Source organism: Dendrobates tinctorius, unplaced genomic scaffold, assembly GCF_039654945.1.
Source record: "Dendrobates tinctorius isolate UK_male_01 unplaced genomic scaffold, ASM3965494v1 ptg000069l, whole genome shotgun sequence".
Taxonomy (NCBI): Eukaryota; Metazoa; Chordata; class Amphibia; order Anura; family Dendrobatidae; genus Dendrobates; species Dendrobates tinctorius.
The window spans coordinates 18756285-18780000 of NW_027361737.1; the positions used below are offsets into that span (position 1 = coordinate 18756285).

Here is a 23716-nt window from a genome sequence, read left to right on the forward strand (position 1 = left end):
CAGGCATCTTATATAAACACAGACCAGACACAGCCATGTGGGGCAACATCTGCATGGAGTTTGCATGTCCTCCCTGTGTTTGCGTGGGTTTCCTCCAGTTTCCTCCTGCATTCCAAAAACAAACTGTTAGGTCAATTGGTTTCTTATGAAATTGACCCTGGTGATAGGGATAGGGAAATTGGATTGTGAGCCCCAATGGAACTGGGATTGCGGGAATATCATTTGCATAGAGCGCAGCAGAATACGTTGGCGTTAAAGAAATACCTATTACTCCTGATTTTGATCCCAAAAGCTGTCATCAGTGCCGAGTGTCTGGCCTGTCTGCTATATACTTAGTACCTCTGTACTTGGACAACCCAGCCTTTGAGTTTTATGTTTCTTGTATATATTTCAGCTCTGTAAGCAGAGTCTAATCTCAGTCTCATCTCACAACAGAGCCTGTTCTTAGAGGAACTTATTTAAATGTACATCATAATAACCAATTATATGTCTCTTTTTCCTCCTGAGTCTCCATGAATGGTTTATGTCAGAGCTGATTTTCCTACATTCCCATAAAGATGCCCAAACACACACGTTAATAGCAACGTCTTTCTTTTAATCAGGGTGTAGGGATTTAATTGTTGAGTTGGTATGTTTGCATCCAGCAAATATTTCCTTGTGTAACCACTTCAGTGCTGCTAACGGCAGGAAGAGCTGACGCCATACACTGGAGGACCCTTTATACAGTCGGGTTAGTTTTGTTTCCCTTTAAGAATGGAAAATGCAATGAAATATCAGCAGAGTTTGCATTTTGTAACCCAGACATGTGTTTTTCCTTTATTTATTTTTTTTCTTACTTTATTTCTAATCCTTTTTTTTTCTTACAACATAAGCCGGCTGGCAAATGTTGTTGGAAACAACTGAGGGATTTATGGTTATGTACATCAAGCAGTGTCGAACAAGGCTTCCCATGGACATGCTAATATATTACCCATTTTATAGTGAGTAAACAGAGTAGTAGTAATAGCAGGAGCAGTACTAGTAGTAGTAGTAATAGGAGCAGTACTAGTAGTAGTAGTACTAGCAGAAGCAGCAGTATTAGTAGTAGTATTTGCAGGAGCAGCACTAGTAGTAGTAGTAGTAGTGCTAGCAAAAGCAGCACTAGTAGTAGTAGTACTAGCAGGAGCAGCACTAGTGGTAGTATTTGTAGTAGTACTAGCAAGAGCAGCACTAGTAGTAGTAGTACAAGCAGCACTAGTAGTAGTAGTATTAGCAGGAGCAGCACTAGTAGTAGTAGTTGTAGTAGTACTAGCAAGTGCAGCACTAGTAGTAGTACTGGCAGCAGCAGTGGTAGTAGTAGTAGTTCTAGCAGGAGCAGCACTTGTAGTAGTAGTAATACTACCAGGAGCAGCACTAGTAGTAGTAGTACTAGCAGAAGTAGCACCAGTAGTAATAGTACTAGCTAGCAGCAGTAGTAGTAGTACTAGCAGGAGCTACACTAGTAGTAGTAGTACAAGCAGCAGCAGTAGTAGTACTAGCATAAGCAGCACTAGTAGTAGTAGTAGTACTATCAGCAGCAGCACTAGTATTAGTACTAACAGAAGCAGTACTAGTAGTAGTACTAGCAGAAGTAACACTAGTAGTAGTAGTACTAGCAGAAGTAACACTAGTTGTAGTAGTACTAGCAGCAGCACTAGTAGTAGTAGTAGTAGTAGCACTAGCAGGAGCAGCACAAGTAGTAGTACTAGCAGCAGCAGTACTAGTAGTAGTACTAGCAGGAACAGCACTATTAGTAGTACTAGCAGCAGTAGCACTAGTAGTAGTAGCACTAGCAGCAGCACTAGTAGTAGTAGTAGCAGCAGCAGCACTAGTAGTACTAGCAGCAGCACTAGTAGTAGTAGTACTTGCAAGAGCAGCACTAGTAGTAGTAGTACAAGCAGACGCAGCACTAGTAGTAGTAGCAGTACTAGCAGGAGCAGCACTAGTATTAGTAATAGTAGCAGTAGGAGTAGTATTAATTAGAGATGAGTGGACCCAAACTTAAGAGTTTGCAGTTCGCACCGGACAGTTATGGTATGTTCACACACATGCGTTTTTAGTGAGGCTTTTTCCTTCAGTGATTTTTACTCAAGTTTTAGCTGCATTTTACAGTACCAGTCTATGAGATTTCAGAAATGTCATGCACACAGCTTGTTTTTTTGTCCTAAGTATTTTGGGCAAAACCAAGGGTTTTGAAGAATAAAGCATGTCTCTTCTTTTAGTATTTTTCACCCATTGAAAGTAATGGCTGGTGAAAAAAAACACTGAAAAAACCACACGTATCAGGTTTTGCTGCATTTTTTGCGCCAAAACCTAACGAAGTAGAATGATATTTTTGGGGCACTAACTTTTATCAGCATGCACAGGAGACAAATGTAGCATTACATAAGCGCAGCAAAAAAGCAACAAAAAAATAAGCAGAAAAAGAATGCAGCAAAAGCACAACATGTGAACATAGCCTTAGTGTTCAGTGCTAATCGCCAAACAGCGTCTTCTCCTTGAAGTCTGTTGTAATGTATGGCGTTCCTGAGGAAGTCTGGGAGAAATATGGTTCAGGCACTGGTCCAAGTTCAGGTAGAGTTCTGAAGCCCGAACTGAACTTTGAACTAAAGTTCGGGTTGGGTTCCAGAACCAGAACATCCACTGGTCCGCACATCCCTAGTAGTTGTAGCAGCAGCAGCAGTGGGAGTAGAAGTAGTAGTAGCACTTGTAGTAGTAGTAGTAGTAGTAGTAGTAGTAGTAGTAGTAGTAGTAGTAGTAGTGAAAGAACACTTTAATCTATAATAAAAATTACCAGTAAATTTTAGTCACTGAGTCATCATATTCCATCAAGATGTGCAAAATTGAACTCAGCTGTTGCCTTCTTCCTTTCTGAGGCAGATGAGTAACAACTAATATGGCCACCAATTGCAACTCCTCTAAGGCTGTGTGCCCACAATAAGTTTTTAGTGAGTTTTTCATGTTGCGCATTTTTGCTGCATTAAAAAAAACAGCATTTTATAGTTCTAGCAAAGTGAGTGGGTTTTATAGAAATCTCATGCTCATTGTGTTTTTTTACTCAGCATAAACTGACCAGCAGTGCATGTTTCATATCCACACCTTGTCAATTGCTCTTGCGAATATGCGGAACGCTGAGTTTTATGTTCAAACTTTTCCCTTAGACTTGCATTACATGCCGAAAATCCACAGGCAAAAAACATACATGCGTTTTTAGAGCGTTTCTGTGACTATATCAATTATATTTTGTCATAGCCAAATACCAGGAAGTATCAAAAAAAACAGCTTTATATGAAAAATGAGTTACCAACAAGCGTAAAAAAGGAGCATCAAAAACGCAATAAAAACACATGAAAAAAACGCAATGAAAAATGCAACAAAAAAACCCACAAGTAACCTAATTTAGCTAATAGGTGCAGAAGATCTGCAACATCAAAAACTCTGTCCGGATTGACTGTCTCTAAAATGCTGCAGAATTTCAGGGCAAACACATTTTAAAAACTGAGCCAAGCTCAAGGGGAACTGTTTGGGTAGAGGGAAAAAGAGACCACTGGGCAGCTTCTTCTGGTTTCTCCCTGATCACCCTAGTTTCATTGACAGGTATCTCCTTCTGTGTGCCCAATGAGAGAGTTGGTAGTCAAGTCAAGCTAAGCAGGGAGAGTTGCCCAATTGATACTTTGTTCTAGGCTTGGACTGGCCCACAGGAGAACAGGAGAATCCTCTGGTGGGCCCTTGTGCAGGAGTGGCCACCACCCTTTTATATTAGCAGTACTTGGTACATTATACTTGAATCATTATGTACAGACAAACGGAGCCTGACTCTATTTCATGGTGTTCATAGTTTGGGGAGCATAAATTTCCTGATACTTTAATTTATAGGGCAGCTATCATCAACAAATGACCTATTTTTTGAATCAACTTTATGTACCTTTTTCTTTCATTTCATGATTTTTATTTAAAACAAATTTAGTAATTTTGCAATTTTCACAGTGACCAGGGGTGCAATTTTAAAATCATACTTCCTGTCATTTCAGAAAGTATTTTCACAAGGCTCCTTATCACTTCCAGAATCCGTCCCTTCCTCAGTCCTCAATCTACTAAAACTCTTGCACATGCCCTCATCATCTCCCGCCTTGACTACTGCAACACTGTCCTCTGTGGCCTCCCTGCTAACTCTCTTGCACCACTGTAGTCTGTCCTTAATTCTGCTGCCCGAGTAATCCAACTCTCTCCTCGCTACTCCCCTGTCTCCCCCCTCTGCAAATCCCCCCATTGGCTCCCAATTCCCCAATGAATCCAGTTCAAACTTCTAACACTGACCTAGAAAGCCATCCACAACCTTTCCCCTCCCTATATCTCTGAACTAATCTCCCAATATCTTCCCTCACGTAATCTCCGATCCTCCCAAGACCTCCTACTCTCCTCCACACTTATTCGTTCCTCACACAACTGCCTCCAAGATTTCTCCCGAATATCCCCTATCCTCTGGAATGCCATGCCTCAACACGTCTGATTATCCACCACCCTCGGATCCTTCAAACGGAACCTGAAAACCCATCTTTTCAGGAAAGCTTACAGACTGCAATGACCATTCTGCCGCCTCACCACCGCCTGAGCTGCCGCCTCATCACCACCAGAGCTGCTGCACCCCCGACCTTCTGTCTCTTCCCCACTATCCTGTAGAATGTAAGTCCGCAAGGACAGGGTCCTCACCCCTCTGTACCAGTCTGTCATTGTAAATTTGTTTACTGTTAACGATATCTATAACTTTGTATGTAACCCCTTCTCATGTACAGCACCATGGAATTAATGGCGTTATATAAATAAATAATAATTATAATAATAATTAAGAGGCAGGATTACAATGGCAGGTAACAACACCTCTATTCACATCTGATAACACAAGATCCACCAATCATAATAGGAGATATCACAGCTGAACCTGCTCCTCCTCCCTTTACAAAGATAGGGTCTGGATCTGACTATTCCAGATAATGTAAATGTATTGTTTTCTGAGTCAAAAAATTTCCAGTGATCAATGTAAAAAAATAGCAAGATTTTTTTTAATTTTTAAATGCAGATTATGATATAGAAATAATGTCAAAAATAAAAAATAAATAATATATGAGTTAAATAAAACATAATTTAATTAAAGGGTCATTTACTGATATCAAACCAAGGTGTATCTCATGCCCCACTCCACTAGGTTGTAACAATTGCACATACTCCAAGAATCCAAGGCACCAGGTATCTTCCTTCCACAAAAATATTTTTATTGTCACTAGTATACACACAAGAAAGTTAGCAACGTTTCGGCCACGCAGGGCCTTTATCAAGCCAAGAAATAAAAAAGTGAAAAGTCAAATAACAGAAGACAGGAAGTATTTATAGTGAATCAGTAATTGACCATTTCCCTTGATTTTGCCAACCTCCATAAATAAACAAGAATTAAAAACAATAAAAAATACATAAAAGAGAAAACATCAAAGGTCACTGATGGAATGACTTGTAATGTACATGTAATTGGTCATTTACTGACTGTAACTTCCATTAAAAGTTACGTTCTCATGAGTATTTGATGTGGCAGATTTTTTTCATTGCATTTTTGAATTAATACAGTCATGTGGAGATTACATGTTTTTTTTGTTGTTGTTGTTCGTTTCCCAGTTTTTTACCTTCGGATTTTTCGCATCTAATGCAATTCTTTGGAAAAAATCAGCACATAAAACTACCCGCAAGAGAAATTGACACGTTGCGGTTTTTAAACACGCTCTGCTGGTCAGTTTAAACTGTAAAGCTCAGGGAGCATGAGATTTCTGGGAACTTAACCTAAGAGCACAGTCAGACGGCCATATAACACGGACGACAATCACTTCGCAATGCTAGGACTGGCCAGCAGCTCACCTGACCTGAGCGTGACAGCTGCATAGATAATACATGCTGTCATGCATCAGGTCAGAATAGCCGACGGCCAGTCCAAGCATTGCAATGCAATCGTCCACGTTATAAGGCTTTCTGACTGCGCTCTTGTCTGGAAAACTTAGTGCCAGTCATATCATGACTGTATTGGAATCTATACTGTTTGCCACAATCTTTACCAAAAGCAGATGTAAACTAAGAAACTCAATGGTTTTCAAAGTTTTATTTGAAGGAGATGCTCCTTATTATTTTTTTTTTCTAATTCGTCTTTATTTTTTACATTTAACGATCATACATTCTTCCATTTAATATGCAGGAGAAATCAAATATTACTACTCCAGTGGGAACCTAATAACTTCAATTTGTTAAAACATATGCAATAGCCAATAACAATTTATGATTTTTTTTGGGCAAAAGAAATTTAGGCTGAATTTGACACCTCCCTGCACACAGACAACATCGATCTAGTACGTCAGTTCCAGATGTAGCAGAGCAGAGGTTGTCAGTTGGATCCAAGAGTTATCATGAAATCACCAGTGTAGCCAACCGTCTGTCAATTCCTGCACAGTCAGGAACCATAGGAGACATTTCTCCAAAGTCTATGAAAAAAATTATTGTGTCAATGATAGGTTGGAAGTCGGAGAAGCTTATGGTGGTCATCATGATCATCATTGTACAGTTCCCAATATGCAATTCACAAATTAGCCCTAAAAAGTTGACTGATATGGATTTTTGTGTCTAGAAAATCACCCTGGTAATCCTGGATCTCATGTAATGTCACTACTAACTGGTATTTACTGCATTACTTAAGACGGAGAGCTATCGCGATACACAAAAAAAAAAACAGTTAAATGACTAACTTATCTTCTCAACATCTATAATACGAGTGTGAAAAAGGTGCTAAACATTAAAAAAGTCTTTTTTTTTTATACAGTGACTTTTATCCTCCCATACTTTGGTCCATCTATCATTGCAACATGTCATAAAGTAGGTTATCAAACACCTTACATATCACCTGTCGGCTTCACCTCTGTCAACGAATATGGTTGTGATGGGACTCCTTGCAACTCCCATTGGTAGGATACGTTCACACGGTCAGTATTTGGTCAGTATTTCCCATCAGTATGTGTAAGCCAAAACCAGGAGTGGGTGCTAAATACAGAAGTGGTGACTTGTTTCTATTATACTTTTCCTTTGTTCCACTCCTGATTTTGGCTTACATGTGAACGTGGCCTTAGGAAATATCAAAGTAACTTGAAATTATTTTCAACAAGAAGGGGAAAAAAAGGTAAAAAGACCCATGAATTTATTAGCATTTTTGATCTACCATTGTGCAATAATGATCAAATTATCAAAGTGTCGCCGTGATAAAAAACTACCCGATATAATACTGTCTTCCTTACTATTCGCTGTCTCTTCGATTAAAGATACCCGGTCACTTATTGAAGTCATTTCATTTAGTGTGGTGTATGTGTTATATTGCATTACATGCAGATGTCACCTTGCCATAGACCAAAACAGTTTCATTCCACGTTTGACATGCTTCTAGGCTCCTATTAGCGCAGGCAGAGGTCCGCCAATAACTGCTCATTAGCACTAATTCAAAATGACATCAATACTCCTAAGACATCATTAGAACTATCCTTCTAATTACCACAGTTTACTTAGCACATCAGTGACTAGAAAGTAATTTAGGCAAGTTTTACCCATGTGTTTCTTCCGTCTAACCACACGCCACGCCATAATAATAGCAATAGTCATACAGTAAACAGCACTAATTATTATTAAGCACTCGGCTGATTATAAACAATTACCATCTGTCTATAAGCATTGATGTACAATGGAGAGTTCCTATAGAATCGGGGCTCGTCTTTATCATTGGAAACGTAGATTGGCTAAGATTAGTTGCAGAAATTTCTGTGAATGAAATTTAGTTTCATTCATCTGATTAAGGTTGCTTGGACAAAAATTCCTTCAAGATCTATCCAAGTAAATGGACCAAATTTTTAAAAAAATCTGGCGCTTTATTATTCACCCTAAAACTACTTTCTCCTCCATTTGTTCCATTGTCAAATTAACTCAAGAGACATCTACCAATTTCCATACGTAGCAACATATGGTACAGCTATTATTTTTTCCAGTAGGACACTTGTTGATTAAAATGCTTTAATGGAAATGTGAAATTATGGATTAAGGGAGTGGAAAATGTATGTTTTGGGGTACCATGTATTTTCTTGTCTGAAATCTATGATTGTAATGTTATTAGCAAGACCAATTTACAAACACATCTGTTGGGGTCAATGGTTTTATTAAAGCATAGATATAATGATTATCTTCTTTTGAGATGTATATAAATATATATGTATATAGATATAGATATATATGAATATATAAATATATATATATAAAGATATATATATTTGTAGCATTTTACTGACACTTTGTGCTGCCTCTTTACTACTTTACGAACTGTCAGTTGAAAAAAATAAATCTCTTATTCGTAAGGATACAAAATATATTCATTAAATAGCACTGACTTTAATTTGCAAAATAAATGCTATGTAAAAAACAATCCAAATGATACATAAGAGCAGTAATTTGTAGCAGGGTGATTAATAAATAATAGAGAAGATCATTTTTGTCAACTACCTTTAAAAAGGAGCAAATACACTTTGCAATTATTTTTTTCTTAGTGAATTTGATATATTTGGATATTTTCATGAGAACGTTTTCATTATATACTTTTCCCAGATCCATATTTATTTTAATCAATTGGTTTTCATGTTTTCTTTTTATTTTATGATTTTACTAAAAAGATTATATAAAATATAATCATTCATTATACCTACCTATTATACACATTATACAGATCATTAACTGTATTATTAAATGTTTACAGATCTATAAAGAACTTTAACAAGACATCATTTTTTTTACATTTATGCTCTCAGAAAAAATTTAAGTCAAGTTTTAAAATGTAATGTTTAATTTGTTTTTGTTCATTTAAAGTTAAAAAAAATACTAATAACTAGCTAATAGGTAATTTGCTACATGCTAATAATATGCGAATAATTTTAAAATGCGTTATTAAATCGGAAGGGTCGACTTTTGAGCTTTGGTCGAGTGAAAAATAATCTGACTCCATTTATATAGACACCAGTGATCAGCCAAAAAAATCCACAAAGGGGCTTCAAATAGAATTTTCCAAGTCAGATACATTGAAAAAAACGATCCCCTTTGATCTCATTAGATACCAATAACAATGGCAGCTAAAACACAAGAGGCAAAGCCACTGACTCTTTGAGAGGCGACAAAAGTATCAACAAACAACTACTTAATCAATATTTGCCTGGAGAGACTGCTCAAAAACATCCTTTTCACATTATAATGCCTGCTTGTAAAAAAGCTGTAAAGCAGCCCCTAAGATGAGGTATTAAAACAACTTAATTACCTTTTACTGTCCGCTTTGCTGTATATACACTCAGGATTAACCATTTGCCTGCTGCAAGTTACCAAGACCTGTGGCCTATGTAATGAGCACCGGATGGCAAAAGGGGCAGCTTTATACTAGCGTCACCCATTTCATGTTTCATGGGCAGTACCTTGTGATTCATTCTGAAATCACCGTGTGTAAATGTCTCAATGTGGCCGAAAATCATTGCTACCATACGCTAAATGAACTCGGTGAGCTAAAAGCTTATCAGATTGGCCAGATAATCAAACCCTAAAAGCAGTACAGAAATAACTGGTTACCCTCAGGTCAATAATATTAATATTACTTTAATCTTCTGCCTCTAACCACAATTGGGTAAGATCCGTACATGCATTGATCCCAACGTTATGCAATGGGGCCGATCCCCAACTTTTCCATGCCGAATATTGCATAAGGTATGCAGATATACCAGACTACAGATTATCTACTGATTTGCTTTCTGCTCCTTGCAAAACTGATTTGATGGGGATTTTGAAGTACAGATCTAATCACACAAATGACAATACAGATGAAAATTGTAATTTTTTGGGGGGGTTTGAAAAGTGGATAATTTTTTATATGGTTGTGTGAACTTAGCCTTACATTCTAAAAAATGGACAACGTGTGCTGTCAGTGAGTTTTCATGGACCCGTAGACTTCTATGAATAATCTTGATCTATGACTCCTATCAAAAACAGACAAGTCTCCGTATTTTTTTTAAAGATGCACAGTCTGCAAAAAAAAAAAACCCAGACATGTGAATAGCCACTATAGACTATGATAGGTGCCCTCCATCTGTGAAAAGTTAGGATAGACCATACGTGTGAAAAACAGAGGTGTGAATTAGATAGACTAAGAATCAGATCCCCAGATAATTCATCACAAAATTGTTATATGTAAATCCAGCCTTACTTATATAGGAGAAAATAATTTTCTATTATTAAGATATTTTTTTTACGATTTTCTATACTTATTTATTACTTATGTTCATTCTGCAGAAGTTATACTCATCTAATACTCACTACTCAAATAAATCACATCAAAGTCTCAGCAGGGATATGATCACACACAAAAAAGCACAGAATGAAGAAAGTTTAAAGAAGTATTCCCATCTCCAAGGTCCTATCCCACTATGTAGTAGCTGAAATAATAATAATAAAATTAGCACATATCTCCAATTAGAAATGGAGTATAGTTTTTCTGATTTCCTATGTCTCTTTCCTCTTCCAGGGATTGCAGGACCTTAAGTATGCAAATTGCCTGTTCAGAAAGAAAGAGGACTTGAACTCTATAGCGCCACCTGTTAGTAGTAGCGATCCTGCAAGTCACAATCAACCCTTTAACGAGTCTTGTAATATGACTTAAGATAAAAGCCAAATCAGAATCTCAATTTGCAGACACGGTGTTTCAGGTTATTGGCCCTCATCAGTGCAAAGTATAAGAACTGATTTGGCTAGGTGAGAGGCTCCGTACTGAGGTCTAAGGGGTAAGGTTTCTCCTTGTGGAGAGTGACATACAAGCCAGAGCTGCTTTGTCACTGTCCACAAGGAGAAACCTTACCCCTTAGACCTCAGAACCTTAGGTATGCATGGTTACGAGCACTGCTACAGTGACAGTTAGTTAGATGATTGCTATTGGTCGGAACCATGGATAAATAAGGTCCTGCAATACTTGCACATGAGGAAAAAGAAATAGTGAATCAGAAAAACTATACTACATTTCTAATTAGAGGTATTTGCTAATATTATTATTTCACCTACTAATGTATATATTGGGTATGATCTTAGAGATGGGAATATGCCTTTAGGCATTCCCCAGAGATATAGTGAGTGCCACATGTTGACAACTAAAGATGCATTAGATGAATGTCCTGTGTACCTGCTGATTTTGGCATATTGTGTATGGAGGTGTACCAGGGAAAGAAAAGTCAGGCATGCTGGTTCCTAATACACCCTTTGCCCATACCCAATTGCTTACCACACATGTTACTACTAGGGAGTCAGACATCGGCTTATGTGAAAACTGTTACTAAATATATATCATCTTATAGAAAAACTGCTGGCAGTACACATCTATAAGCAACGCTATCAATAGCAAATGGAGGTATAGAGCTACTTATAGACATTAATGCATCACCGGGAATTTTGCTTTATGGCACATTCAGTTTAGTCTGAATTGAAGCTTCTCATGGCTGTGACACTGGAAACTGCGGCCATTCTACACTTATCTAGAATGGAATCAGCTGCACTTTTATGCATTGTATATCTAGTAAGAATAGATTATGTCCCGTGCTAGATAAATCCACTCAACATGATTCAACAGCAATTAATAAATTATTCATCAGTTATTTCTACAATGAGCAATGTAACGTTATTAACTAACGGGACCTGAGTCAGTAATAAGGCGCTTAAATGCAGGCTTAGAAAGTAGCTTATGCTTGCTGGGGGTGATAGTACTACGGTAATGGAATCATCTCAGCTTGTCATGTATGGAAATCAGCATAATATATGCAGACACAAATATACCTGAAATCAACAAATAGATGTTGAAATTATCCCTGGCCGGTGCTGCCATGCAAAAATAGCATTAGCACAAGTTTAAAGTCATTTCTACTGAAGGTGGCAAATCAGTGTGGGTCTAATCCACTGCATAGGGCAGCTGTAAAGGCTCCTCTCACTGGTGGGAGTACTGGAGTCAGTCCTTGTGTAGTTGTACCATACCACAATGGGCTTTTGATCATTTCACAGCATCTGTGCCTCTTATGAACAACTTTTGGCCTCCTGATGAATCATCTAAGGTGAAAGGCATCAAGGCAGAGGCATAGAAGCAATGTCTATTAGCATGCATCATAATGATAAGTAATCTTTGCCCTATTATATTTCATGTTGTGTCCTGCTCTTCCTTCCCCTCCTTTAGTATAGTTGTTGACTGTCTAGCCTAGGTTCATGATATATATTATCAACTACTATAGGGCATACAGTGGGGAAAAAGTATTTAGTCAGACACCAATTGCGCAAGTTCTCCCACTTAAAAAGATGAGAGAGGCCTGTAATTGACATCATAGGTAGACCACAACTATGAGAGTCAAAATGAGAAAACAAATCCAGAAAATCACATTGTCTGATTTGGCAAGATGTATTTTGCAAATTATGGTGGCAAATAAGTATTTGGTCACCTAAAATATGCAAGATTTCTGGCTCTTACAGACCTGTAACTTCTTCTTTAAGAGGCTCCTCTGTCCTCCACTCATTACCTGTAGTAAGGCACCTGTTTAAACTTGTATTCAGTATAAAAGGCACCTGTCCACAACCTCAAACAGTCACACTCCAAACTCCACTATGGTGAAGACCAAAGAGAAGGACACCAGAAACAAAATTGCAGCCCTGCACCAGGCTGGGGAGACTGAATCTACAATAGGCAAGCAGCTTGGTGTGATGAAATTAACTGTGGGAGCAATAATAAGAAAATGGAAGACATACAAGACCACTGATAATACTTTTTTCCCCACTGTATATAGATGTTTTTTATTATACATTAATAAACTAGAACTTTAAGGGTTATATGTATGCAGTGGTACCATAAGGGAAAGAAACTACTGAAGAATATTATACAAGTTGGTTTGTTGGCATACCATCATACCATATCGGCTGGGGGGATATTAAAATGCCAGGACACAGAGTGTTGAATATTGTGTGTAAGCCTCATAGGTCTGTAATGGAGGCCGGTGAAAGCATTGAATGCAGTGTGGGTGATGGGCAGTATCGGGATGACCATCTTGCCTTCGCACTAACAAGTCCCTTATTGTCAGGTTGCATGTAAATATTTAAGCTCTACACTGGCAGTCGTGTGTCATATACAACACTGCTCAGTTGTCCACATCCAGTCCCTACAACGGGCTTGACCCTGGGGAGTAGGAGCCATCATCCAGCAGATCTGTGCCTGTGGCTTTCATCTCCTAATGCCTCACCATCATGTGGATTACATACATGGTTATCACATGAAATAAATTAAACACAGATAAATAGTTATGTTGTATGTCCATCAAGTTAAAGGGGTTGTCCATTCACCTACTGTTCTAGTGATTTCAGCGACACTATTCCTTGCGGGTCACAAAACACTGTTGTATCACAGGACCACTGCAGCCAATCAGCGGACGCTGATCGGCTGTAGCTCATCAATATTACAACAAAGCGGACGTCCAATCTGATGAAATAGTAAAGGCTGCAGCCAATCAGTGTGACCCACAGGGAATAACAACTCTAATAACCAGGTAACGTTATAGTGGATGGACACTTTTCTGATTGGTTCCTTTACAAAACCGGACAGCACTCGGATGCCATCCATGTGTTATCCAAATGCAATTATTTATTGTCTAATGGGTAGGAGAACTTTGCAATTGTTTTTTTTCTTGTTTCTCTTCTTTTTTTTGCATATGGGGAATTCAGATGCCACATTCATGGTGAAAACGGACATACAGGCCAAAAATGGATGAAAATCAGATCCTGATCAGGAAATCATCGGATTGAGGTTTAGTCCAATCTGTATTACAGTGATAAGTTCCTCCTAATCTCTTGCAAGGATCAACCTAAATTGCAATTCAGATAACTATCTTTACATATGTAAGCAATTTTTGTAATACATTATCTCATGAAAGCATCCAACTCTTTAAGAGCGGATAAAGAAGAGTTTATTCCAAATGTCCTACTTTTCAATCAGAAAAAAAAGACACATTTTCATCCATATCGCAAACTGTATGCCATCTTTATGTCTTTTTTTTTTGCAACCATTCGGCATCTGTTTTTGATAGGAAAAATTTAATAAAAAAGGCAAAATATAGTTTCCACTGTTAACAATGGTAATGGATCCATAAAAAACTCGACATACTGATGGTAGTCCGAGTGTGATGTGTCGCGCACTCATTGTACTATAATGAGTGTGTCTGATCCAAAGCACGGATTAAAGCAGTGCATCCTGCGATTTTTTACACATGGAGCAGGCTTGGACTAGCCTAGAGGAGAACAGGTGAATTCCCCGGTGGGCCTCTCTGTAGGAATGGGCCTCTCACCAGCCTATATAAGCAGCACTTGACTCAGTACACTTAATACAGTATTTACAAACAAATTCATCAATCATTGAGCAGAGGCAAATTTACCTCCTTTTCCACCACTCTGTTCAACGGTATCCAAGTTTGGCGGATGCAGATAGAGCTGAAATTGTGATGACGGGCTGGTGGGCCAGATATTGAATGGCACTAGGCTCAATATGGGCGGTAAGACCCTGCATATAGTTGAACAGTGGCCCAGTGTTACTGGTCTGCCCTTATGTGCACCTGGATTTGCTACCATCTACCAGCAGCACAGAATTATTCACTTTTTTCGCTCCACCTATTGCTACTTGTTTTTTTTTGGACCTGTGGACCTGCTGCAGCTGGGATCACATGCTCATTTCAATGTTGTGTGAACACGACATTATCAGGTTAGCACAAACTTTTATTATTTTATCTATTTCAACCGGATACAAGCTATCGCGTTTTTCTCTCTTTCTTAGTTTTATTGGTCTGCCTTTGGCACCCCATTCCGGCATTGACCAATTGGTCACGTGTAAAACATTCATCTGAAAACACATTGACTTCATTGGTCAGTGTGCCGTCCGCACACGACCCATTTTGCATACGGACAACACATGGCTGTTTCCAACACTTGTCAGAAGGAGCCCTTACTCTACTGGTAATTTTACTTTGACCCCAGCTCTTCCCATTAGTGTCTGACCCTCTGGACAACACTGTATGTTGTCCCCACTCTGCAGATCCAGTGTGTTTGAGGGAGGAAGAGGGGTTAAATAAAAGAAATAAGGGGAGGCTGCAGAAATTTCACGAATGTTCGCCCAGGGCTACAGAGGGCGGGGATGGTGCAAGATGAAAGTGAGAGAGGAAGAAAAGAGTCAATTTAATCTGCCTACAGAGCTCTCACATTGGGAAGAGTTAGCAGAGTCTATTGGGGCTGAGCGCCTGACCAGGGACAAATGCATTGTGACGCCGCCTGGGGGCCAGATCCACTCTGCATGGGGGAACAGAGGGGCCCATTCAGCTGCCAGGACTGGAATACACTCAGCAGAGCTGTAAATGTCACACTGAGCAGCTACAGAAATATTTACAGGACCCAGTAAAGACAAAGTGGATGATGGGGACACTGAGAAGCAAGAGTCAGGTTATCTCCCACTATAGAAAATCAGTGGCCAGCCCTCAACTCCAGACAAGGAGGCCTGTATCACTGTGATATAGTGGGAACTGCTCCCAACAGTGCCAGGGACCCTGCAACATTATCACCAATGGCCAAATGTGATATAATACAAGTAAATAAAGCGCAAAAGAAGAAGAACCAATATGTCTGTGAGTTCAGCCTCACTGGGGATCATAAGAGAAAAAAATACTAGAATCTAGAAAATATGTAGAATATAATCAAATAAAAATCAGACATCATATAAAAATTATTTATTTACTGGCAAATTATAGAAATGTTTCTCCGCTCATTTTTCTAACTGACCCCCAATGTGAGTTTTATGATTGGGGGGTGCACATTCTGTAAATGTTCTCCAGTATGGTTAATAAAAGCTGTACTAAGGACTTACGAAACATTATTTGGATGGAATTCTACTTAACTTTGCCAGAAGCAATCTGCATGCTGTGCGAAATGGCCATCAGAAGCAAAACACAACAAAGACCTGGTGATGCATTGTTCACAATGCACAAATAATGCTTCTGGAAATTCCCGCTGTTCACCATACGAGCAAGTCAAAAAGCCAATAAACATTTACATAGGTAAGGAACCTGTGTCAGCACAACCAGGGGTCCCTTACAGCCAATATAAAATATCAATTGCTTCACAACATCACCCTCCATTCACCACACAGACCCCATATTAAACTAAGTGGTTAAGGAAACATTAACATTTGCACTTTTAAGTGAACCTGTAAGATTCTTGTCTGGCAGAAATTGGAGATTCGGCCTATCCTTGCATCAGTTGCCCAATCCATACCGGTCTGGTTTTCATACATTCAGATGGTGGGTGGACAGATAGGACAACTGTTGCCAGCAATGCATCAAGTTTACACATCTGAAAGAAATTCACGCCAATGTGACCTTACTGCACTTTCACCATCGGCGCATCTACTAGAGCACTATGAAGGGTTAATGTACAGTGCTGGTAAAAGGGAACAGTACGTCTCCCCGAGCTGGTGGCATTTCTTTCTGGCTTTGGAGATTTCTCTACTTCTTGAACTAAAATCAAAAGCAGAGACAAACAAAAGTTTCCTTTTTAACTCCACTAGCTTTTTCCCTAATGATCTCCATTTGTTGTGAGCACATGGACTGGCAACACGTGATATATGGAGAAGGCAGATTATACTGATAGTAAAATAAATAGAGCATCTATCCTATGAAATTATTTGTCTGTATACAGAGAGATTTATCTAGTTATTCTACAAGTTTATTTCCGATCTATGACTTTGTCTATGTATCTATCCATCCATCCAGCCAACCATGTAGCGCTCCTTATGAAGCAGTCATGCATGCGGCACACAAGGGTTAATGCTTCAGTAACTCTCTTTTCACTGGTCCTGTGCACCCTATGACAGCCAGAGACATTTTGTAGGTAAAAGTGTCCTTTTTTCTTCCCCAGTGAAGAGTCCATAAAACTCTCAGTAGCAGTGGCTATTGAATTATTCATCCCTCATTGCAGGCCCATAATGTCTTTTCTGAGGCTTTTGTGAGGCAGCTTTCTCACTCTTTTCTCCTTGAATTATAAGAAAGGCAAGCCTTCCTTTGTCCATGCCAAGCTGCTTCTAGCTGAAGCTTTGTCTGCGCAGAGCTAAAGTGTGAGTTTCAATGGACTCTCCTCCCTTTGTCCCCCAAGTTCATCTCCAAGTGTAGATCATGTATGGAGGGGCTCCTTTGTCATCCATGGAAAAGTTGTACAAATGTTTGACCAGCTCATTTGGTACTTTTTGTCCCCTCTAGTGCCAATATGCAGATAAAGCTCACATTAATATAGCCAGGCTTAAACTGTCTCATTCTACCAGGCTGCACCCCCTGCCAAGACCTAAAGTCCTTACTGAGTCTACCTGTCCTGGCTGACTCCCCCAACTACCTGTCCTAGGCTAGGTCTGCAGTCCAAAGTGAGGTTACCTGTTCCAAACTGATCTATGTCCACATGGGCCCCATGGTGGCTCAGTGGCTAGCACTGTTGCTTTGCGGTCCTAGGTTCAAATCCCACCAAGGACAACATCAACCAGGAGTTTGTATGGGGTTGCTTGGGATTCCTCTAAAAACATACTTATAGGGAATCTAGATTGTGAGCCAGTGATGATAATGCATGTAAAGGAATATGATGGTGCTATACAAGCAAACCACAATAAATGATATTAGTGCTATTTTTCTAATTTCTAAAACGATGAACAACCTAACAGAAACCCAACGGTTTCACGGTCAATGGCATCTATCGGACACCAGTGAATTCCCCGCATGCGATGAATCTATTTCGTGTATGAATTATGATTTCTGTTTCTATAACAGAACAGAAAAACCCCAACTCGATATTTTTAGCCTTAGGCCTCATTCAAGCATCCGTTTTTCACATACTTGTTCTATCGGAAGTTTTCACAGACAGAACACGCACCCATTACAGTCTATGGAGCTGTTCTCATGTCTGTGTTTCACTGTGGACCATGGAGACGTGACCGTTTCTGATCAGCGCCACGGATCAAAGTTACCCATACAAGCTTATGGATGACAAATAGCACATGTATGACGTCAGTATATAGTGAGTGCGCTAGCCATGATTAATATTGTCATGGAGAGAAGGTTTGCAATTTATTTATTTTTTCACACATGAAAATCATTGATGAAACTAGGGGTAAAGACTGACTCACTGACCGATCACTGATGACTATGTCACTGTTTTTTGCACACATGAGAAATGACTGATATCCAAATGAGGCCTTAGGCCGGGTGTCAATCTATCTGGGCCATCCACGTCACGTCACAGCAGATGTGGAGATGGTCTCACTTGTCACCCGGCTCACTAACTTGTACTGCAAACTGGCAGGCCAGATCAAAAAATGCCACCTGTAGCCCTTTCTGATCCGGTTCTTGAAGGGACCAGCTCAATAACTGAGTGATCCCATACCAAACTATGAGATCTGTTCTTTCATCAGTTTCCCTCTGGCTTTTCACTACCAAGTGGAAGAAAAGAAAAATTGATTGGCCAAATATATGGAAACCTGTCCTCGGAAAAGAATGGGATCAGTTCTCATATCAGTTTCCCTTTGGCATTTCTGTACTAGTTGATGGTCTGATATGTGGGAACCCTCCCTTAAGCTTTGATGATCTGCTCATATTGATGGGTGATCTTTACATTTATAGACTACTAACTTCATGTTAAAAAAAAAAAAATAAAGTCAATAGAAAAAAAAACAAAACAAATCAATAAAGCTCCAAAAAGTCAATCAAATCTAAATATTAAAATATATATATTATATATATACTGTATTATTTATATGTATTATATATATTGTGCATAATATATAAAATGTATTATATGTATTATAGATAATATTTTACCAATATAGCTTTAATTTGTAATAATGCTAATATTTTATCACATAAATATTTAATAAACAATATATATTTACATATTTATATAATGTATCATGTATTCCTATATATATATATATATATATATGTTATTTATGCATAAATATGATTATACTTCTAAAATTATAATGTCTGTAAGAGCACTGTGGAATTGATGGCGCTATATAAATGAGTAAAAGAAATAAATATATTATTCATTTAAAAAATATAATTTTAAATAATTCATTAATAAAAAAAAAAGCAAAAACTCTAGTGGCTCATTTGTAACCTTTCCATGAAATGCCCTCACAACACTGTTACAGAGCATTCAGGAATTGCAGGATTCCTGCTTCCAATTTATTTTAGGACAAATGTTTCCTTTAGAATCGAATTATTATCAAAGCCTCTAAACAGCTGAAATAAGTTTGTGTGTTGCGAAGGAAGTATATGATTTCATTATTTAGTGTTGCAGGGCTCACAGGCCCTGAAGGGGTTAAGGCGAGGGCACGATCTGGGCCAGTCCACCCTTCAATGAATGGAGAAGGAGAAGAATGGGCTGAGCTGGGTCAGAGGACAGGTACAGAGCCTCTGTAATATACCTTCTGTGGCTGCTGCCCCCCCCATCACCGTCCCGACCCCTCACAGGACACAAGCTGGACTCCTGTTGCTTCCTATTGATGTCTACAGCTAAGCTGCCAGGCTCTGGGAAGTTTCTTTCCCATTATTAACCCCTCCCTCCCCCCACAGGACCATCTTCTTCTGCCATTCCCTGACAATCCCCAGGTCCCACAAGAGGTAGGATGGGAAATGGAGGCTTTTGATCTGTGCTAATAGGTGTAAGAGGAGCACTTGCCCCGACACCTCGGTTACACATTAGCCCTGATTGCAGCTATAAACAACACAAATCAGCGCGATGTCCACTGACCGCACACAAAACACAGCAGGAAAACGCTCCGTGAGCACAACGACAAAGCAAACACCGAGGCCCGGCGGCAACAAACTTTATATAACCCATGTATCACTCCGGAGAAGGCTGAGGACAGGGGGTCACACGGTCACCCCAATTATTCCATCACACACAACACTCAGGGGGCAGGGTACCTCTCTCCCGCAGGATCCCGTCTATACTGTGCTTCGTCCTCTTCTCCTGCTCCTCCTGCTCTTTCCTCTCTAGATCCACATCATCTTCTTCCACTTTTCCAAATTTACTTCTCAAAATTCGGCTAATGGAACTGACTGGAGGGGAAAAGGTTATTATTCACCATCAATGCGATGTGTTATTTATTATACGTCCATAAATTCTTACAGATAGATAGATAGATAGATAGATAGATAGATAGATAGATAATAGAGAGATAGATAGAGAGATAGATAGATAATAGATAAATATAGAAAATAGATAGATAGATAGATAGATAATAGATAGATATAGAAGATAGATAGATAGATAGATATGGGATAGATAGATAGATAGATAGATAGATAGATAGATAGATTGATAGATAAATAGATAGATAGATAGATAGATAGAGAGATATGGGATAGATAGATAGATAGATAGTTGATAGATAAATAGACAAAATAGATTGATAACAAATAGATAATAGATAGATAATAAATAAATAGAGATGAGAAACAGGTAATTGGACAGAGATTTAGATAGATACATATTATAGATATAAGTTACAATCATGATACATCTGTAGCAACTACAAAATACAAACGAAAAAGCAAAAAAATAAAAAATAAAATCAATGCTATAATTCCTAATTACCAAAATGTATGATGCAAATCTACAACTAATAATAATAATAATAATAATAATAATAATAATATAAAGGCAGAAAAATATAAATTATGTCATAATTAATCTAATAATGTGACATCTATAATAACTGTAGAAGTCTTCAGCTTATATCTGTATTCAACTTTTAAAACTCAACATTGTTTTATTAATGTAGATTGTGAGCCCCAATGGGGAGAGAGACAGTAGTGTATGTAAAGCGCTGTGGAATTAATGGCGCTATGGAAGTAAGTAAAATGAATAAATAAATAAAAAATTAATACTAATGAGAAATACTTGTAATAACATTTCGAATAATCACATATGTAACTAAATTTACATTCTACACAAATGTATGCATCAAGGATAGATTTCATTTTGTAGTCTTGCATTCTTATTATTTTCTGGTGACAGGGATAGTGGCCAGATAATTTTATTTTATATTATTATATTTATATTACTATTATTATTATTTACTGCAATATCGTTTGAATTGGTGAATGGGTAATTAGATGGGATTCCTTTATTTTATTAATATGGGTTATTATTGTCGTTATTATTATTATTATTATTATTATTATTACTACAGACTAAACTAATTATGAATATTATTAAAGCTGTTATTAATGGTGGAGTTCTATTAGCTAAACTGTTTAAGAATATATTCATTCTACTCTACTTAGGAAATAATTGCTGCTAGTGGCTAATTTACTAGGAGTGACTGGGCCGCTGATCGTCTTGTGATTCCTGCACAGGGCTGGTGCAGCGGACGCTCTGGATGAGCACATTAGGGGGTGTAGTAACCTGCAGGCGGCAGGGGAAGGAGCGGAGACAGAGCTTGTGAATATTTCATGCCCGGGATGGCTCCACTGGTGCCGCGATCGATACGTGTAATTGCCGATAAGTGATTCTGCCGCCTAATAGAGATGGATGGAGCGCGGCGGATGGAGGCGGAGGCGGCTCTACCTGACGGGACGCCGTTACGGTCACACACCCCGTCCTTCAGCAGCTTATCCCGGAGCTCCCAGCTGAACATACCCGGGTTCTCCCTCTTGTACTCCTCGATTTTCTTCTCCACGTCCGGAGTGGTCCCCTGCTGCATGGGGACAAGAGACACCGAGTAAACCGGCGGCAGACGGGGGGATGTGTGGGTGTCTGTGTATACATGTGGAAAGGCAGCTTTTATGCATTATACATATATTTTTATATTATATAGAATATATCTGTATTGATGTATCGGTGTGTAATATAACTATAGAGAAATAGATAGATAGATAGATAGATAGATAGATAGATAGATAGATAGATAGATAGATAAGCATTGTAGATCGGTAGATTGTTAATATATATATATGAATTATTGTGCAATATAGCTATAAAATATTAATAGAAATATAGATAGATAATATATAGTAAACGGATATTACATTCCACATACTACAGGTCTACAGGTCAAATTATACATCTGCCTAATACATGTGATAGCAGAACACCCAGATTCACCCAGATATAGAACATGAAGGATTAGACAGTTTATTACAAGATATACAGATAGATACAGTATTAATAGATAGATAGATAGATATTAATACATAGATAGATAATAGATAGATGATAGATAGATAGATAGATAGATAGATAGATATGAATAGATAAACAGATAATAGATAGATGATAGATAGATAGATAGATAGATAGATAGATAGATAGATAGAGAGCGAGCGAGAGAGAGAAAAAGAGAGAGAGATCTGTATTAGAGACCATTCCCCAGCAGTTTGACTCCGGGTCATCGGTGTGTATTGATCAGATGAGCAGCATATGGTCGGTGCAGATGACACCTCAGCCTCATGTCTACTGAGTTCAGTTCTAATGCAGTCAATCGATTATATTGTCCATAATATGTTTTTTTCCCATATTAAATGAACGCGTCAATGTTTAATCACTTGTTGATCCGTATCACATTATTCCTAATGACAAAAAAAGTCATGGATATTTGATTATCTATCGTGTAGCATATATCTATGTATCTGTTATTCTATGTATCTATCTTGTAATAGTGTGCTTAATTGTTTTTCTTTTTTTTCTATATTCGGGTGAAAGTACTTTTTGAAAGTAAAAGCAGGATACCAAAATACAGAACACGATACATGGATAATCGAACTACTTGTAATTGTACAATCGCTATCTAAATATCCATATAAATAATAGCAGCAGTAGCATTGTAGAATAATGGGGGAAAGAGCCTGAACAGCCAGTGGAGGAGCAGTGTGCAGCAGAGGGGAGGCAGGAGGCACTCCACAGAAATTGTGCCAAAACTTGGGGGGGTCTTTATGGACTCATCTCAAAGGCGATTATCTATCTATTATCTATCTATTATCTATCTATTATCTATCTCTATATATATCTATTATCTATCTATTATCTATCTATTATCTATCTCTATATCTATCTATTATCTATCTATTATCTATCTATTATCTATCTATTATCTATCGCTATATCTATCTATTATCTATCTATTATCTATCTATTATCTATCTCTATATCTAGCTATTATCTATCTATTATCTATCTCTATATCTATCTATTATCTATCTATTATTTATCTCTATATCTATCTATTATCTATCTATTATCTATCTCCCTCTTTCTGTATCTATTTCTATTTATCTATCTCATAACCACTTGCCTAGATAGATAGTTTCATTAATGGCCACTGACATGTAATAAGCCATGCAGGATAATATTGCTCTGGATGAAGCAGGGGTGATATTGCCATTATTGGGATTCTTCCTATGGTTAGTGTATTGTTCTCCATGCTTTGCTGAGTGTTTTGTGCTCATTGTTGGGAGCTGGGGTCTCACCTTGGGTTTGCTGCCCCCGATGGCCCCGGGCCTGA

At 38.3% G+C, this 23716-nt stretch overlaps 1 protein-coding gene across 3 annotated transcripts in view; it reads right to left on the reverse strand.

Annotated features, from left to right (window-relative positions):
• The window catches only part of PAX3 (paired box 3), a 70638-nt gene that overhangs the window by 43530 nt on the left and 3392 nt on the right, over positions 1-23716 (reverse strand). Inside the window, exons 2-5 of one of the 3 annotated variants that reach the window (XM_073581121.1) lie at positions 23682-23716; positions 21784-21913; positions 20136-20270; positions 5276-6533 (exon numbers count right to left, since the gene is read on the reverse strand). The exon at positions 23682-23716 is cut by the window's right edge and continues 201 nt beyond it. In XM_073581121.1, the coding sequence (XP_073437222.1) occupies positions 6457-6533; positions 20136-20270; positions 21784-21913; positions 23682-23716 (377 nt within the window). In that variant the 3' untranslated portion in view covers positions 5276-6456. Of the gene's footprint in view, positions 1-5275; positions 6534-20135; positions 20271-21783; positions 21914-23681 lie in introns of those variants that run through there. The other 2 variants (XM_073581120.1, XM_073581119.1) reach the window with 2 other exon arrangements.